The sequence below is a fragment of the Seriola lalandi genome, unplaced genomic scaffold, assembly GCF_002814215.2.
Source record: "Seriola lalandi dorsalis isolate HSWRI2012SDOR001 ecotype SW California unplaced genomic scaffold, Sedor1 jcf7180002054945, whole genome shotgun sequence".
Taxonomy (NCBI): domain Eukaryota; kingdom Metazoa; phylum Chordata; class Actinopteri; order Carangiformes; family Carangidae; genus Seriola; species Seriola lalandi.
Window position 1 is genome coordinate 517,664 of NW_019525496.1, and position 19,843 is coordinate 537,506.

General features: G+C 41.1%; 2 protein-coding genes and 1 long non-coding RNA gene across 3 annotated transcripts in view; all 3 read right to left on the reverse strand.

Moving 5' to 3' along the window:
• LOC111645013 (uncharacterized) overlaps positions 1–1,300 on the reverse strand; it is a 19,608-nt gene extending 18,308 nt beyond the window's left edge. The window contains exons 1-3 of the long non-coding RNA XR_002759834.2: positions 1,076–1,300; positions 802–986; positions 599–671 (exon numbers count right to left, since the gene is read on the reverse strand). This is a non-coding gene — a long non-coding RNA (uncharacterized LOC111645013). The remainder of the gene's footprint in view (positions 1–598; positions 672–801; positions 987–1,075) is intronic.
• Positions 1,301–1,757: 457 nt separating this feature from the next.
• Positions 1,758–16,809, reverse strand: LOC111645063 (glutamine--fructose-6-phosphate aminotransferase [isomerizing] 1). Its single transcript, XM_023394111.2, has 19 exons — positions 16,695–16,809; positions 14,522–14,629; positions 13,897–14,004; positions 13,645–13,770; positions 13,433–13,491; positions 13,208–13,342; positions 13,060–13,121; positions 12,897–12,976; positions 12,676–12,784; positions 12,363–12,526; positions 10,441–10,536; positions 9,902–9,999; positions 9,587–9,707; positions 9,095–9,252; positions 6,471–6,585; positions 5,899–6,026; positions 5,606–5,773; positions 4,922–5,083; positions 1,758–3,774 (listed from the first exon to the last, which is right to left on the reverse strand). The coding sequence occupies exons 1-19, from the start codon at positions 16,699–16,701 to the stop codon at positions 3,730–3,732; spliced, it is 2,049 nt and encodes a 682-aa protein (XP_023249879.1). The 5' UTR covers positions 16,702–16,809; the 3' UTR covers positions 1,758–3,729.
• Positions 16,810–17,752: 943 nt separating this feature from the next.
• Positions 17,753–19,843, reverse strand: part of nfu1 (NFU1 iron-sulfur cluster scaffold homolog (S. cerevisiae)) — a 5,142-nt gene continuing 3,051 nt past the window's right edge. The window contains exons 6-8 of the mRNA XM_023393982.2: positions 18,848–18,911; positions 18,575–18,749; positions 17,753–18,154 (exon numbers count right to left, since the gene is read on the reverse strand). Coding sequence (XP_023249750.1) covers positions 18,116–18,154; positions 18,575–18,749; positions 18,848–18,911 — 278 coding nt within the window. The 3' untranslated portion in view covers positions 17,753–18,115. The remainder of the gene's footprint in view (positions 18,155–18,574; positions 18,750–18,847; positions 18,912–19,843) is intronic.

The following is a 19,843-nucleotide window of genomic DNA, read 5'->3' on the forward strand; positions in this document are numbered from 1 at the left end:
AGGGTGGGGGGGGGGCTTTTACATATTTGTGCCCAGGGGTCCATTGTCTCATTATCTGTTCACACCATCCAAAACAGGTCAAGTTCATAATAACATGGTTTAGCAAGAAGACTCGCATCTAAACACACATTTAATATCCACTAAATATCTTACACCTGAAGCATTTAAAGGTTCTATCACTCACTGACTCTACTGGTATATGACATAAATATCAGCGCATCTCCTGGTTACTAACTTATTTATTCTTAACAAAATTGGATATATCATAGGCTAGAGCTGCACAATGAATCAAAATATAATTGATATCACAATATGCATTATCCAAATACAGGAGGTGTCATTTTTTTGATAAAGATAAAATGTGTCACATTGTTATGCATTGTTAGCACCATAAATGTTGTAATGCTACAGAGATGCCCTGGCCTACAAATCATATTCTCCAAACAGAAAGGAACATGAATAATTTTTTTCAGGGAAAATGAAATGCAAATTGCAAATCGCTATTGCATATTGCAATATCTGCCAAATATAATCACAATATTATTACTATTTTGCCTATCCTGCAGACCTATAAAACGCCACAGTTTGTTTAATTTACCTGGCTCCGATCCAGTCAGGTGTTGCAGTTCAGGCTCCTGGTTTTGTCCGTGGTGGCTCACTGACATGGCTTCCTTAGAGACAGCGCAGACATTGTTAATGTTATTGTTTGCATCTGTGCTTTTCCTGCTGTGTAAAATATGTTTCAATCAATTAAAGTCACAACAACAGCTGTTAATGGTTATTTAATTACATTCTGAGCACCTTGATTAAAGCAGCTGTGGTTCCGGTGAAGAACTTGGCTGGTGCATCTGCTGCTGCACAGAGGATCTTACATGCTTTATGTGACGCACTTTTAGACGAATAACTATCCACAATGCTCCCCATGGTTGGAGAATGGAGACTGTCTTTGTTAAGAGCCACGGCTGTCTTCTGTAATTACTCCGCAGCTGCATGTGAAGCAATTGTTGTGGTTAGTCAGTGCAATGAAATCCTTCTGAAAACTGCGCTCGTCTTCACCAGCGCCTTAACTTTTTACCTGTCAACCATGCTGAGGCTGAACATGCTCCTCAGGCTGATGATGGCAGGTGTGCTCTACTCGCGAGAGGAGTTGGACCAACATGGACGCTTCAGCTGCTCTGCCTGGCCTTCATCACAGGCGTTCAGAAACGGCGGCTGCTCTCCGCTGTGCTGTGGAGGGAGATCTGTGACGTGGCTGAAGTCCATCCAATCCCTGCTGCATGTCGTGCCTGCGCTCTGCCGATGTTCATTGTCAGCTTGCATCACCATGTTAGACCTCATCCACGTGGCACTATCAGCCCTGTCAGCTCTGTGGAGGAACTACAGACGCACTGTCTACACCATTGTGACTTTATGTGGATGCATCAGATCAATACTGCTCACCTTACATACTGTGACTGGTTACTCCACACAGGCACTTAGCATTGTTTGGGATCTGTCATCATTATTCTAAGCACTCACTGAACGTCTCCTGTACCTGAACACTTTGTATATAATGTACATAAAACTAAACAAAAATTATTCTTAATATTATTCCAAATGTAAGTCAATGACTGAATTTCTATTGCATTTTTATTTTAATAAAACAATTGTGAAATATTTGTTGAGCAGTCTAAACAACCACATTTGTCATTGTCAATTTTTCAAGATGTGTGGATCCCCCTTCTCATCCAATGACCTCAGACACTTAAAAAACGAGAACTACTTGACACTTTATTGCATCAGTTTCACTAATAAATAGTGCCCCACTCCCTCAGTAACCCAACAGCTTCCAACAGACGTCGCAAGGATTCAGTGCAGCTCCTCAGTGCCTCCAGTCAAATCAATTTCTGCTTATGTATGAGTTACAAAAGTACCTGTCACAACATTGTGCAGTTTTCAAACCCTTTTAACTGGCTCAGGAAAAGCTCAATGTTGAAGAACAGAAATAAACAAAAAATCCAAGTTAAGGCCTGATTGCAAAAGCAAGATAAATATCTTTAAACCTAAAATATGTGATGAACTAAAAAAAAAAAAAAAAAAAAAAAAAAAGCAGCTCCTATTTCTTCACTAAACAACTGTGTGTGTGTGTGTGTGTACAACATCACTCTTTCCTTGGCTTCTGAAACAAAGACATTTGGGATCAGACACACACAGAAACACACACACACACACACACACACACACACACACACACACACACACACACACACACACACACACACACACACACACACACACAGCTGGCGTCTGACTTTCTACTAAATAAACATCTACAGTTCTGCCATGTAACTTTGCCTATGCCACCTTTAGGCCTCCAAGTGTCTTCACACAACAAAATCTAGCAATATGAATTCATGTTTGGCTACAAAAACAACATAAGATGAACATATAAAATATATATGTTTTGGTTTACAACTGCCAAAGCCATTGTAGAGATTTTTGGTTTGACAGGACATTTTAAATGACAGTGACATTCATATTTCTAATCAAAGTAACGTCAATAATACAAAATAAATTTTTTTGAAGAAAATGAAAAAAAAAAAAAAAAAGAATCAAGAAATAGCTACCAATGGTCCCATACTGCATCAGTCATGGTGGTAGGGTGTGGGCTGGCAACTGGGGCCTACTTGTACTTCCGGGTTAATAACTTCATCTCACTGGAATTACTTTAGTTTTTAAATTATGTGCAAACTGGAGACCAGAAATTGGCAACAAAGTCTCTTTAGAGCAGTTAAGCAACATAAGAATCAAACACTAAATTGTGCACAGAGAGCTTTACAATAGAGTATCATGTACAGAAACTAGTGAAAACAGCATGGTAACAAAACAAAAACCTCACTCTGGTGAAGGTGGCTCAGTAAACAAAGCTTTTTCTCACTAAATGAGCAGACCAAAACCAGAGTTTGAAATCTGAAACAAGGTTTATACAAAGAACAAGTTTTTGTAACCTACACCAGATTTTTACACATTAGTGTATTCACAGGCTTTTCTGTGATCTGACTTATGATGCTGTTCCTACAGAGAATTGTGTGACCTCAGAAGAAAGTCCAAGAGAGAGTCAAAACTGGCAAACTGTGCTATAATTACAAAGGCGATGACCTGTGTGGCTTGGAATGATTCAAGACTGTCATTTACTTCAACTGTGGAGTATAGACACTTCAAATGATTAGCTGCCAAAGAAAAATAACCCAACTAAACTACAAATCATTGCACTATAGAAAAAAAGAGCCAGTAAAGGTCTTTAAAACCTAACTTCTGTCAGTCAACAGCTTTAACATTCAGGTTCCAATCAGGGAACATAAACATGGAGGGCTTGCTTACACGTTTTGAACACTGATGTGAGTAAACCCAAATTGTCACTGTCAGTTGCTACAGATTCACAAAAAAGCAAAAAGAGTGATGACGATATGCGTGTGCCAGCCCAGTCCCTGCCACCATGGACGAAAAACAACTTCTGTAACAATAATATGACAATGATGCCAAAGGTTTCTGAGAAAATAGACAGTGAGATACAGATAATATGCAACAGTGAGATATACGACTGTTGAGAAAAAGGTTGCATTAAAAAGAGCTGAGACACGTTAACGGGACATTGTCTTCTCTTGGTTTCTGCATACAGACGCTCCCTCGCCATCTCTGCTCAAATATGTGTCCGCCAGGCTCTTGTTGTTAGGTGATGAGTGCTGCAGTTTACTCTACTGTCACAGACTTGGCCAGGTTTCTTGGACAGTCCACCTGTATTTAAACAGAAGACGTCAATTGGCATATAACAAACAACAGCCATATAAATGCACAACAGGTGATAAAGGGCTTCTGCTTTTGACTAAGTGCTACTGTCAGACTCTTAACAAAAACACAATGTGCAAGCCAGTGATATGACAGCTTGACAGGGCTGCTCAAAAAAACAGGAGAAAAAATAAAAGCACGGTGGGCGTGGGAGGGAGCTGTGTGCACATAAATGTTTGCTTCTCTGTCAGAACAGCAGCACATCTCGGCATAGTTGTGAATACTCATTGACATAAAAACAAGAGCTAACTGGGCTGCACTGTCAGGACATCCCCCTGAAGTGAAGTGCTTTAAAAGCTGCATCAATACTGGCTGTATTTACACTCCGTACTTCAGTTAAGCTGTTTACTTTGACCTCTCGAACTCCTGCAATATAGCAAAGTGACTGAAGTATACAAAGAAGCAACAGCTAGTCCAATCCTGTTTAAACACTAAACTGTCTGTAAAGCTGGAGGAAGAAACAATAATACCAATAACACTAATGCCTGGTGGACTTTTGTTACCATTAAAAATAAATCTGAATTTATTCACAGACGGAGGTATTGACATGTACTTGTAATCCTTTCAACGTGGCAGCCAACCTCACCATCAGTATCACCTTCACCACAGTGTTCTGGTTTAGGGAGTTTACAAGATTCCACTCAAAATCAGGTTACTTGTTTAAGTGAGTTAGGAATACTATGACCTGCTCATATAAACACTGCATGTTGTTTTTTTCCGGTGGTGGGTTTCAGTGCACTTGTCTACAAAGCAGTCAAGAGGTATGCTGCCAGATAATCACTGAGCTTATAATAACACTGAGTGTAAAAACATCTCATTTATAATGGAGGTGCAGCATCTTTTGGGAAATTCACATCTAAATGTCAAAATTCTTCTCAGTTGTGTGCCCATATTTCAACTTTATCTCCCCCAGTGAACATGTGTACATCTAAACACTGGCATATTGGTGATAGTGAAGGTTTTACTGCAAATTGTGGATATGTGGGACTTGAAACTGAAACTACCTTTTAGTGTCGCAACTGTGGAGGTGGTAAGTGTTAACAAACAAAACACACTTGTTGTCATTTCCCGTTGAGCTTGACGGGACAGTACTTACGTCGTAACCTCGGAGGACAGCCAGGTGGAAGGACAGCAGCTGCAGAGGGATGACGCTCAGGATGCCCTGAAGGCAGTCCACACAGTGAGGCACTTTAATTGTGCGGCTTGAGTTCTTGATGGTCTCGTAATCATCTTTGTCACAGATCACAATAGGACGGCCCTGTAAAAAAAAAAAACAACATCCAAAAAAAAAAAAAAAAAAAAAAAAATTAAACAAAAGGCTTTAACTGTCAAGTACATCGTCTGTTGATGTGATCCTAAACCGGTACACAATTCACAAAAAGCCAACTATTTCCCCCTCATCTCAGTTTAGTTTCACACCTCTTTAGTCCACATCTGCTGCAGATTACTGACAACAATGATGTCACACTGAACCAACCCCTCCCTTGTTTTTACTGAGGTGAAGGATCAGAGGTGTGGCACAGACAGGACTCTGAAAATGAACCTAACATGCAAAATGTGCTGTGTTTGCCCAGTGTTCAGGTGTTGTGTTTAAACTTCACATGTTCTGGTTCACAGCACTAAAGACAGAGTGTGTTTCGTGACCATTTCAGTGAGTAAATAAGCAATATTCAAGGTTGATCACTTCGCAATGAAACAGGATATTTAAAACTGGGTCACAACTTTATATATCAATATTTGGTAAATATGCATTAGATAACATATTTGGGGTGTGCGTCACCTGGCGGGCGACGACTTGTTGCAGGGCGTTCTGACATTTGGTGTAGGTGAGGTCTCTCATGATGATCATGATGACCGGCATGAGTTTATCCACCAGGGCCAGCGGACCGTGTTTCAGCTCTCCGGCCAGGATGCCCTCTGAATGCATGTATGTGATCTCCTTGATTTTCTACACAGGATGAAAAAAAATTAATCACCCACAGGTTAAGCAAATCTAAGCTTACATTGTAGTCATTATGGTTTACATTACAAAGCATAAAGCCTCAGTCAACCAAGAAGGTTGTACTTGCTCACCAGTGCTCCTTCCAGGCAGGTAGCGTAATGGTAGCCTCTACCCATGATCAGTACACTCTTCTGCTGGTACAGTTCTGTTGCCATCTTCTGGATCTCATCATCCAAACTGAGGACCTCCTTAATCAGGTCTAACACAGAAAAGCAGATATGACTAAGCCTTAAAACAACTATGTGTAATCTTGAATAAAGTTCTGTTTAAACATGCTGCTGCTGTCACAAGCTCGGATCTGGACTGAACTGGGTCATAATGTTGGGCAGGGAGTGGCCAGACATTCATCATTAGTTTCCCATTAGGGACATGCCTTCATATGTTTTAGATCCAGAGCAGCATGCAAGGGCTCACAGCCAACAGATAGTCCTCCCTCCTCCTCTTGCTCTTTCTTCTTCTGATCCCACTCTCATCATTAACTTCCTCTTCCATGAGGATAGTTTGAACAAACAACAAAAATGAAGCAGGCTTTGGATGTACTTGATCTTTGCTCCAAGGGCTGGCTTTCCGTCCCTATACATTTTAATCTCACACGTGATCAGGATTTCCCTGGCTGAAGCAGAATACTCGTGGCTTGATTTACCTGGAAGCACTCTCAGGCCCTGGATTATCTCTCGCCGTCTGGGCTGCATGGAAATCCTGTCATCGCACATCAAGAGGGCAAACATGATCAGGGCCACAAACTGGCTGGTGTAGGCCTGCAGAGCAAGAAGTCAGAAAAGTGTATGTTTTATTAAAGTCTGCATAAAACAGAGGTAGAGAGCTGCGCAGTTTCTGAGTCAACTTTTGAAATTTCTCATTGACCGACTTATAAAGAAAACAGCTGTCTGATGATGTGTGCACACATGTAGAAATGGTCCCAAACTCCTCCTGGACAAGGCAATATTGCTTGTGGTGACCCAATTACAAAAGGTAAAGCAGTTTTCCTGTTTTGGAGAACAATACTGGAACTAAATAGCAACAAATAGATCCTAACTTTAGTCTCTCAGTAAAGTTTGTGGAGTCTTGTGCTTCTTGTCTCTCAGTTTTGATAGTGAACTTTGTCTCCAGCTTATAATCTGCACCAGATGAGACATGGAAGGAGAGGTAGATTTTAGTACACGCCAAAGTAGCATTAAAATGCATGCAGTTGAGCTCAGTCAAGCTAGCACTGCTCATCCTGGAAAACTTGACACACACTCACACACACACACACACACACACACACACACACACACACACACATCACATCACATCAGATCAGAGAGCACCCTCTCTGATCATCTTGGAAATGTCACCGCGCGCAACCTCAGCACATCTGAGACTCGATGCCTGTCGTCATCAACTCCAGATCTCTCTCTCTCTCTGTGTTCCTTCATCTCGGAGCACGTTTGGAGACCTTCCATGCCCATTTGGGAGATTTAATCAGTGTTCAAGTGAAGCCAAGTCATTTCACGGGACCCTCCGGACTCAGAAATGCCAGTGTCTGAGGCCAAGAAAATAGCTGTAAAACCTTTACAGTGTGTTTTTTTCTTTCTCCTGACAGCACGCTAACCACATTCACTCAGAACTCTGACAGTCTGTGCTGTTGGCCTAGATGTGGCAACATATTTAATCCACATAGTAAACGTTGTGTTTCTGTGCTCATGTCACCAGCTTCTCTCGAACCGAAACAGTTGTGGAATATAATAAATGTAAATTCCCAATGGATACTGTTATTGTCTAATTCAAGCAGGCTTCTTCCATTTACAATAATTTGATGTGCCAGCAGGATTTGCCTTTTGATAGCATCAAAGAATTTTGTGTTAAGTCTCAAATTATTCCATAAATCTTGAATATGACTAAACAAACTGGAAAAGCTCTCTTCTTTTTCTCTTTTCCTGTTAACAAAAAAAAAAAAAAACCCTGAAATTTGCATGAAACTGAAAAACATGGGGTCAAGTAGATGAATTTGGAGTCATTAAGCATTTGGGTGCGATACATGTTCTCCAGTGATTTGATGAGCTAGGTTGTGCAGCATTTGGTTGAGCTGGGTGTGGGTGTGTGGCCCAGCCAGCCAAGCAGTAAATGATGGCGTCTCTGAGACGTGCTCTGGGGCTTTGGAGCAGCGCAAGAGTCGCTGAGCCAAGCCCAAGGGCTGGGCCAGGGAGGGACCTGCTCCACTCTCTCTCTCTCTATGCTCACTAGCTGTGGCTGGGGCTCCACTAATTCTCTGCTCTGCTCTGAGTCCAAACTGGCAAGTCCTTTAGGTTTTTGAGAAGAAGGTGGGGGTGGGGGTGGGGAGGGCAGAGACCCAAGCATCCTGACTTTACATGAGTTGAGATGAGAATATCAGGCTTCTTCAACTCCCTGTGGTATCAGAGTGGAGGAAAATGTCAGCTTCTAAGAGGCGGGACCAGACTCACAATGAAGTTTTCATCTGGGTTTCATTCAGTGTCAGTGGGCGTTGAGTTCATTTATGAGATGATGCAACAAATTGCTGCATTGTTGCTTCAAGCTCGGTGTCACAGGGTCAATTCAACCAAAATATAGAAAACATATGTTTCTACTAACTCAGGTGTCTCAGGTGGACAAATGTGATGACAGAAAATGGACACATTGTTTTTTTGGGGCTGAGCAATAAGTTATGCATAGCAGTAACTGCTAATGAAACATACAAATCTCTACCAGCTGTTTACACTCACTTCAATTGTCACCAAATGGTCTGTCTTGTCCAATTGACAGGAATACATAAATTAAAACTAGAGTTGCAACTAAAAATTAATACGCTATGATTAGACTAATATGTCTACTAGTCTATAAAATAGTGTTAAGATGCACATAACAATTTGTGCAAGCTAGCCCTTTATCATAAAAATCCCTGCCCTGCAATCTTTGTCATTGGTATTAATTTATATACACATGATAACTTATAACCAAGCTTTTATACAGACTAATACGAAATCTGCCCTGGGGGCTCAAGTCTGTAACAACGAGCTGAAAATACACCCACAGCATTCACTTGTATGACTAATGCGACCTGACCAGACTTTCAGTCTGGCTGCTGACACAACGATGATATAGTGTAAATATTTCTCAAATATTCCAGAAACGGTTCGGTGAGAAGATGGTAATGAGCAAGTGTACTGTTGCAGTCACTCAGGCTGTACACTCTGTGATAAATGTACCTTGTAGTAAAAACATAAGTGTTTACGGGCCAGTTTAAGCAAGGAGAGTTACATGGCTTACCTTGGTGCTGGCTACTCCAATCTCAGGCCCAGCGTTGATGTGAACTCCGCAGTCAGTCTCCCTGGAGATGGAGCTGCCCACTGTGTTGGTAACACCCACAGTTAGAGCCCCTCGCTCCTTACAGTAGCGCAGGGCCATAAGGCTGTCAGCAGTCTCCCCTGGAGGATTGGCAGAAATGGAAAACATAACAGTTTGTGCAATGTACCAGTTACTTTTGCACCATACAGGACTTAGATTTGAAACGGCTTCAGAGAAAAACCACAAGGTTCACCACAAACATATCACATATTGAAAAAAAGAGTATGATACAAAAGCTACAGCAGAGTGTTCAGGTACAGAAAACTCATATGTACAGCAGAACTTTGCTAAAATTCAAGCAGCACACAAGAAGAGATTAATGAGGAAGAACCAAAGCGGCTGCACTAGACGGAAACTAGAAGACAAATGAGGAATGTGCACTAGATCAAGTCCAGATGGCACTGGCCTCCCCACCTGACTGGCTGATAAAGAAGCAGACGTCGTCTCGGAAGACGGGTGTGTTCCTGTCCAGGAAGTCACTGGCCAGCTCCACCATGACAGGTAACTCGGTTAGCTCCTCCAGGACCTGCCGGGTCTGGGAAAGTAACAGAGGAGAGCTCAGCATCATTCCGTTAAACACAAACCAGTCGAGCAAATGTGCTAGCGCACAAAGCTCATACACCTGTGTCCATGATGCAGACATCACATTTGCTATTTGTCTGATGGACTTAATCTAAATGATGTGAATTTACACCAAAGCAGAAAAGCGTTTGGTAAATGGCTACTCACCGCTACTCCAGCATGGTAGCTGGTGCCGCAGGCAATAAGAATAAGTCGCCGACACCTCTGGATCTCTTTGATGTGGTCCTTCAGTCCACCCAGTGTAACTGAAAAGCAGACCGAACACCTAATCCATCATTTTGCTCTATTGTTTTCCACCTTATTTTAAAAAAGCCACAAAGAGTGCATGACAGTGCTGAGAAAGAATGTTTTGCTGCTTTACATGTAGGTAACTCTGCTTAATTTTTTCATGCACGAGAAGAAATGAGAAAAAAATGGTGAACTAAGATTATTATGACATGTAGTGGCATGCAGGCGACTGAAATAAATTAGTGTGTTCTCATGTGCTTTCCTGAACTAAAAACATCTGAGCATGTGTTTGGGCAAAATGCATGAAGGAAAAGAGTAACTGTTTGCACTTTTACAGGTTATTCAAATTTTGGCAATCCCAGAGTTATAAAATGTGAAGAGAGAAAATGGGGACAGAGTGGAAAAATTGTTATTATATCAATGCTCCACTGAGAAAACTAGTAAGACATCTCTCTAACCTGTGTTGTTGTCAAAGTTGACTCTCCCTCTCATAGTGTTGACCACAGACTCTGGCTGTTCAAAGATCTCCTTCTGCATGAAGGAGCTGTAGTTGCCTGTGGTGGGAGGATCACAAATCAGAGGAACATTTCCAACACTAGTTTAAAGAAAGAGAAGGTAAATGCCATCGGAGAAGGGTCTTGTTGACACACATGAAGCTCCTGAAAATGCGAACCACAGCCTCGTGGAGGAGCAAGAAATATCTTAACAGTGATTTTTGTTGCTTTGTCAAAAAAAATTAAAATAAATCAGAGCCACAGTGATAGGTCATTCCTTAAATGAAGGAAAACAAACATGAGACATCAGGGAGATAGTGTTTTTCCATCCATTACAAACTGTGACAGTGAGATATGCAAGAGTCGTTTCTCCTGCCTCTGACAGTAATTTGGGTAATGAAAATTAGGTTATTCAGCAGAAAGGCTCCAGAAACTGAGACAGAGGAGAGAGGCTGAGTAATGACAGGACCACAAAGGAATGTCAAATGCAGCCAGCGTCAGTTTACCTCTGCCCTCTGCTGGATTACTGAGGAAGAGTCAGTGGAGAAGTCAATAAGTTATTGGGACAGTGACACATTTTTCATTGTGTTGGCTCTGTAGCCCAGCACACTGCATTTGACATCAAACAAAAGTAGTAAAAGTGCAGACTTTCAGCTTTAAGGGTGCTCTAAGGGTGCTCACATCCCTATTGGGTGAACAGCGCAAGGCATGTCAATCGTTTTATACTCAGTTCCCCAATCTAAGGAGATAGCAGCATGATAATGCAAACTATTTTAATATTACCAATACATTTGGTCCCCTTTAGAGCTGCAAGGATCAGTTGATTAATCAATTAGTTGATTAATTATTCAGGAACTATTCTGATAATCATTTCAGTTTTTTCTCCTTGTTCCTGTCACATACGACAGTAAAGAAAAATATTTTTAGGACTGTTGGTCAGAGAAAACAAACTATTTAAGGACATTACTTTGGGATCTGGGAAGTTGAGATGAGTGTTTTCACAACTTATTTATGTTTCATAGACTTGAAGATTGATCAAGAATTATTTGGCAGACTAATCAACATGAAAACAGAGGGATAATGTGGCTGTACTTCATTCAAAGGAATAATTCGGCATTTGGGAAATACATTTATTCACTTTCTTGACTAGAGTTAGATGCGAAGACTGATACCACTTTCATGTCTGTTTGATAAATATGAGGCTACAGCCAGCAGCCGGTTTGCTTTGCTTAGCACAAACATGGCAAACAGTGGGAAACAGTTAGTCTGGCTCCTTCCAAAACTAACAAAATCCACATACTAGCACCTCTAAAGCTCACTAATCAACATGGTATATGTCGTTTCCTTAATCTGTACAAAAACTACAATTTGTCATTTCGTGGGAAAACGCAGCCCCCCATTAAACTGTTGAATAGATCAGGCCATTTTGTCACGCTAACTGGCTGTAGCTTCATATTTTATGTACAGATATGAGATTGGTATTGATCTTCTCCTATAACTCGGAGGCAGATTCAGCATAATTTGCAGAATGTCATTCCTTTAATTTGGGGAACTCCGTGTAAATGCTCTCAAATCAAAGCTGGAACTTACACTTTAGCTTCATCAGCCTTTGTTTGGGTTAGGGTTTTAAAGTCAGTGGCTTCCCTGGGGGTGCAACTGAGCCAGCAGGGCCGTAACTACCTGGGTGATAACAAGATAGCCTTAGGGCTGGGTGTTAAAAGCCTGTTCAGTGATGTAAGCAGCCAGTCTCCTATTATGACTTACACAATAATAACAGGGTACTGGAAAAAATTACAAGGTAGAGTACAAATGATTTATCTTCTAATGTGGCTTGGAGTAATTTATGCAGAAAACGTGAACACAACAAAGGCTGACCCTCCACTCACCCTTCATGATTTGCTGTAGCTCCATCTGCAAGGTCTGGATGGCGCGGGCTGGGTAGTCTCCAGCCCTGCGCTTTATCCTGTGGATGGACAGCCGGCCGTCCATCACGGCGGCCACATCGTCGTCCTCCAGGAAGATCACCCGGTTCGTGTGTTCAATCACTGCACTGTTGTGATGAGAGAGACAGACCAAAAACCACATTAGACGTTTGATTTACACTCAACAGACTAAGCTGAGACAAAGTGGGTCGCATGTTTCAAGGAGAATTTGTAAAGCTGTAAAAAGGTGGATACAAAGACATAGCTATCTGCTTACCTTGCATCTGAGGCAAAGTAGTACTCCACAGCTTTCTCATCCACAGGGAACAGACAGGTGTCCTGGTCTGTCCTGGGTAGGGCACTGCAGCTCTTCTTGTCTTTAGCAGCTGAGAAAAAAAAAAAAAAAAGAAGGTGGGCCTCAGTCACACTTATGCAGTCACATGTGGAAAAATTAGAAACAGACATTCCACACATTCATAAACAGAAATATAAACTCACAGGAGCGGTAGAGCACAGGAATATGATCTGTGGACAGCTTATGATCACTCCTCACCCCAATCAGCAGAGGACTTCCCCTCCTGCACAGCAACATTTTAATGAGCTCACAATGCTTTTATCTGCAATGACGAACAACAGTTTGACAGCATCAGTGGTGGTGTACCTTGTGCAAACTGCCTCTCCGGGGTAGTGGACACTCTTGAAGACCAGGGCAAAAGCTCCCTCCTGGCAGGTGGAAGAGGAAACACGTCAGACAGGCTCTTTTATCTGCTTATCACAAGGAGCAGTGGAGTGCATAAGCAGGTCCTTACCAGCTGCTGGGTCACCCGTTCCACCAGTGTGGTAAAATTGATGTCGTCACTCTCCCGGTTGTCGTACATGTACTTCACCAGCTTGGCGATGGTCTCTGTATCAGTCTCTGACTCAAACTCGTAGCCTTTGCTCTCCTGTGGAGATGGAGGGAGAGTGTAAGTGCCATCTATAAGTAACAATGATGAAAAGATGTCTAGAATAGTCTATGAAAGATATTTGCTCACCAGGAATTTCCTCAGGTCTTTGTAGTTGGTGATAATTCCATTGTGAATGACAATGAACTCTGTGGACCAGACAGATTATCATAAACTTCAGGATATCAAAATACCTGCACCCAGGTGAAAAAAAAATAAAACAGACTGAGCTGTTGTGGACTGCGAGGTAAAACATTTCGCTGTCTGGAATGAGTTAGCGTTCTATCTTTAACACAACTGACCGTTGCTCTTGTCAGATCTATGTGGATGGCTGTTGACTGGGCTTGGTACACCGTGGGTGGCCCAGCGGGTGTGAGCAATGCCGAGGTGAACATCAAACTCCACATCCAGGTCAATATCCTGCTGTTCTAAAGGTCGAACAAACACAAGCCAAGAGACAATATTTAGTATTCCAACTGTACCGCAGTATACAGGATAACAAATCAAGTCTAATGACTCATTCTTGTGAAGTGAGGAACTTCATCTCAGCTTACTGTGGATCTCCTCGTCAAGAGCCTTCACTTTTCCGCGTTGCTTGATCAGTTGGATAGACTTGGCATTGGACTCCCATTCCTTGCCGTTACCTCCATCAATTCCCACACCTAATGAAATTAAAAAAAAAAAAAAAAGAGAAATAGCAAGATAATTATAGGGATCATAATACCCTTGAGTGTCAACAGATTAAAAAAGTATTATGATGCTATTGCCACTTTGCAAGTCATGTCCTGTTTTTGGTCATCAGAGCAGAATTTCAACATAAGATGCTGCTACACTCAATGAGTGAATGCACAAATCCTTAAGGCTGGCTGAAATGCAAATTAAGCGAACATAAAGTAAATTAGTTCCATTAATGGTGCAGTAAGTCTAGCCCAGCCACATGATAATGGCTGTTAATAATTAACCGTGAACATTGTCTTGCTTTGAGTTCCCAACTCATTAAAAAAAAAAAATATAGAAAACATCAAATGTGACTGATAAAGAAGATTCCTATGCTGCAGTAACATTGTACTGGACAACTTGGTGGTGATATCAGGCAGACAGTGAGGGGACAGAGAAGGAAAAGGGCCTGATAAAACAGGCAAGGGCATGTTGGTGATATGAGCTTTTTCCATCACTCACCGGCTGAGTCATAGCCTCTGTACTCCAGACGTCGCAGACCTTTGAGGAGGATCTCAAGGATGTCACGGCGAGTCCTTGGCACATGGTAGTTGAGATAGGCAAAGATTCCTGGGGAGAGGGAAAAAAAATTCAAGATTCAAGATGTTTTCTATATAAAGAATTTTGGTCTGCCAATAATAATTTTTTCTTCTTACTTTCTACTTTAAACGTCTGCATTTCACATCAACCTTAAATGTCAGGTTGATGTGAAATGTCCATACTGGTACAAGTACTTGTCTGATAATTCAGTTGATGTTCAAAGCTTAACGTACCTACACACACAGTATGAACCAAACGAGTGTGTACCAATGTATGTGGATTTAAGACACAATTATGACAGTGGCAGGGTATCAGGCCTGAAATGAATATCACAATATTAATAAGAATATTTTTTCAAATATATAAAAGTATGTAAAATGTTGTTGTTGTTCATTACATCAGACAAAATTCTCCACAGATGTCAAACAAACCCCGTACTCACGCTCTTAAAATTTCCTTTGAAACATTATTTTGGACAACAGGATTTTATTAAACAAAAACTTGTTAGGATCATGTTGTTATGATTCCACTGAGAGTTGATGTATGATCATTTCTGACAAGACCTAATAAAGACAACAATGGATATGTCAAGATGGCTGAAGAAGAATGTAATTTGATTCCTTCCTGGAAATGTGGGACACACATTACTTAGTGATGTTTACCTTTATTATTGAGGACTCTGTGTCAGAAAGCTGGTAGGCAATGCATGAGAAACCCGTTTTACGAGAGTCGTAACCAAAATGAAATTATTGTTCTCAGTTACAATGTAGGACCTGCTATGATGCAAATGAGTGTATCTAGAAACCTGGTGTTGAGCTGGTATCTCCTGCTCAGGAGAAGGGTGGGGTAGGAGTCATTGTTGTCTCTCTTTAAGAGATCTGGTCTCTCTTTGAGAGATCTGGTTGTGTATGATTACCAAACAGACTCAAAGACTATTATGGCACAATGATAGGCCCACATACTATATATCAAAACTATCACTTAATTGACAAATTTTTGCTATAATCAGCAGTTCTTCTTGCAAACGTTTGGCTCCACAGCCAACCCACTGACTAACAAACAATGAAAGGAGTGTCACCTTTAACTGGCTAAAGGGGAGGCATGAAATACTGCCCTGTTACACAGCTAGGCACTGAGAAGTAAATGCAAATGTGGAGCCAGAGGAAAGACTGGTTCAACAGAGGATTCATTGAGAACATCAGGGGATGGAGTGAGGGGCAATTCGCCAGGGAAAAGTGCTGCAGCAAGGGGGCAAAAATCATAAGACCCATCAAGAAATGTAGAAGTTTAACAAGGGGAAATATTTACGTTACGATATAATGACGTCTTATTGTCCGGGTAGGTATAACCAACAAGTCTATCTGGTCTGATTGTTGTACTTAGAGATTGTAGTGACAGTGATGGGAGACAGAGAGGCATCACTTATCAGTCACAAGTGAGAAAGGAGAAGAGACAGGGGACAGTGACCGATACTAGCAAAACATCTCAAATAGATTTCTCAAACAGATCGTAACCAAATGCATCCCTTTCCGGGATTTCTCTCAATGAGAGTTTAACGATAGTGCCTTATGACAGCGATATATCAATGTAACACATCCACCACGCTTTCATTTTTAAGCACACAAAGCATCTGGACAACTCCAGCTGAAACATGACGACAATACTAACTCACAGCTTGTCCAAGCATGTAGATCAACAATCCAGAGTGACAAGGTTTAGTGGAAAGTTACGCGATTTGCGTAATGTCACCAAAAAACCACGTTAGCTGTCTGTCTGGAGTTGGCAAGAAGAAAGCAGCTTATCATTTTCACGTTACTTCCAGGTGTCGACTTCTTGTTTGACGAATCACACAGAGAACATATAGAGGAAAATTTAACATTTACTGGTTTATATTTAGCTGGCCGACAGAATCAACACCAGTTCATGTTCGCTAACTCAGGTTAGCCACCCCTAGCTAATTTCAAATGACTTGTGCCTTCAGCCTTAACTAACGATGCCAGCAGTGTTTCGAATCTGATTTATTTGCTTTTTTGTAAACGGGGAATAACACATTTCGTACTGAATGATATAAATGTAGAATATATTCAGTACTCACCACACATGTCTTCAGTTTGGATGCCAGTTACAGCTACTCCGGTAGCTGGGAACGCCTGTCAAATAAGTTTCTTCCCCCTCTGATCTCACCGAATCAGAACCAACCGCCTCTTTTCATGACGCCTTCTGATTGGTGGAATAGCCTGTCAGTCAGGTTGCACCTACCAACGCAGGCAATCCTGACGTGGCATCAGGATGCAGATCCGTGGGCAGGACCGAAAACAGATCTTGCTGCTGCTGCTGCTGCTGCTGCTGCTGCTGCTGCTGCTGCTGCTGCTGCTGCGATCATCCAGCAGTTAAAACATACACCGCACAATGGCAGACCTGTGCTCTCTACCACAACCTGGTCCAACAGTACAGGACTGTAACATTAATCATTATTGTTTGATTAATTCATGAATCATTTTAGTCAATAACATGTCAAAAGAAGACAAATGCACTTATAGTTGTCTATGCTCTATGTCTATGATGTGGCCCGGGGTTTAGTCCTCCAGCCAGTGGCCAAAGAAATATGTAAAACGTTCTGAATATTTAACACAAACAAAACACACAATTTTTATTTATCTTAATATTTATCTCCTACATTTTTGTATAAATTTCATTTCAATGTCATCTTGAATCTTTTCCACATTAAATATATTTAGATTCAAACTTTAAGATATTTATTCTAAAAATAAAAACAACAATCAGAATACTCCTTAAAATATGTGATGCAGAGAATGAAAACTCATCTTCACATCATTAATCCCAAAACTCCCAGATATATTAGAGTACATGACCATGGCACTCTCAATCCCTATATTTCTAAAATTGTTAACCCAGACAAATGGGGTATTTAATTTATGAGGCCAGTCTATAATGAACAGCAATATTTCTACAGGGAAATGATGATAAACTAATTCATTAAAACAACAGCTGATGAATACTGTGATTCTGACTGTGATATCTAACAGTTGTAACAATGCAAGTTTGCACTGGAAGAAGCTTGTAAAAAAGCACAATTATGCAATATTAGTGAATAAAATGAATTAATAACACATAAGCAAGAGGTACACACAGTTATAAAATATTTCAATAAACTTTATTTACAAACAAACAGCACTGTATATATATTTTAAACCTACAGGCTGTTTTGACTAGTGACTGAAATGCTTAACAGTGTTAAATAATAAGCTGAATTTGTTTCAGCTCTATAGTCATCAGTTCCTATGGCTGTGTTCTTCTGTCCCATATTTTGTGAAATACTGTCATTTTACATAAAACAGCTAGCAAAATCAATAATCACATCTGGATGAATGATGATGACAATGATGATGAGGTCTTTCACACAGCCATGCTATACAACAGCTCAATTTACTGCAAGTCAAGCAGGTGACCGGGGGAGAGAGGAATGTGTAAATGTGGTTCTGGTTTCCGTGTAGTTCAACCTTGAGCATCCCTCTCCTCTTCCTCATCCTTCACCTGTGGATAAACATACATTTAGTTTTAGTTGTTTATTTTTTAGATTCTGTGATTGTCTGCGGCCTATGAGTGAATTACAGCTGTGCTGATATTCAGTACAACACCACTCCCTCATGTGGTATTGTTTAATTAATTAATGTATTTTTAAAGTCTTTTGGACACTCCACAAGGTAACAGGTAATTGCAACAGATGGTTTATGCAATAAAGTTGGTTAGAGTGATAAACTAAACCTGTTGCAATATGATTACTTTTAATGTTTTTAGAAAGAGATATAGCTGTTCTCCACTGCTATGAACCAGATCATTTCACTCAGCAGGTATATGCAAAATATCAGTGAGGAAGTGAGACCAAAGCTGTGTGTATGTGTGTAACTAAATTAAGCAGCGAATTTATGTCTATGCTCTGGGAGGAAAACAAACCTGCTCCACTGACTCAACTTCGGGGACATAAAACTGCAGCATATTTTGGATTCCACTTTTCAAAGTAACAATGGAACTGGGACAACTGGTGCAGGAGCCCTGCAGCTTCAGTTTAACAATGCCGTCCTCAAACCCTCGATACAGAACATCACCTCCATCCTCCTGCACTGTTGGTCTGGAGAACAAGATACCAGGATGTGTGAAAAAACAACAGAAAACCACAGTGACAGGGACCAAGCATTGATATCAGAGTGCATCTTCACAAGCAGCTACCTTATTCGAGTATCCAGCAGCTCTTTGATCATGGCAACTACTTCATCATCGTCATCTGATATTGCTGAAAAGAGAGTTGGAGATTTCTTCACAAACAACCTTCCTTACCTGTTCTCAGGGCTGTAAACTAACGGTCGCCACTCGCCAAATGCGACTAAAATATTCCCCTAGCGACTTAATTTTGGAGGGCTACATGCCATGGGCCAGGTAAGTGTTTGTCACAATATAGCAAAACATTGCTGCGATAAAATGCCTAGACATTTTTGGAGGTGCACGTTGACGGACGCCGAGGCTCTGTGTCGGGGGTTCACGTCGACGCAGAGGCTCTGCGTCGTGACGGCGTCGACTTGACGCAGTAGTATAAATCAGCCTCGACGCGTCACCACCAGCCCGCGCAGTGTTGTTCCGGCGCAGCAATGTGGAGGCACATACCCGGTGTGAGTGACCCAAAAAGAAAGAGTATAGAGGAGACAGCAGCGCACCAATTAATTTGTGGTTGGCAATAAAACGATGAAACTCGAGACCATCCGAGAGCACGAAGGAAGAAAAATGTCACGCTGTTTGCAAATCAGTGTCTCGGGCTCAGTCCGAGCATCTCTTCACTCAACCTGCCGTGACTGCTCTGACGTCTTTATCAGAAGAGACCAAAGATCATGCACTGATCCACTTTGTTCTGTTCTATTTTTTTTTAAAATTTTCCTTGAATTTTGTTATTATCATTTGTTATCAGAACAGGAGGTTAACTGGTACTGGCACTGCCCATGTTCGCAATGTTTTGAATATTCAAAATATTAAAAATGTATTTTGAATAATATTTTGGTCTCTTTCCTAATATATATATATCGCTATATAATACTGTTATCTCAATGAAAAGTACTGAAACAGATGTATATGTAACAAAAAGAGGCAATTTATTACTTGGCCGGTAAAAAATTTACTTGGCCGGTAGATTTTTTCATCTACCGGTCCCCTTGGCAGGTGAGCCAAAAAGTTAGT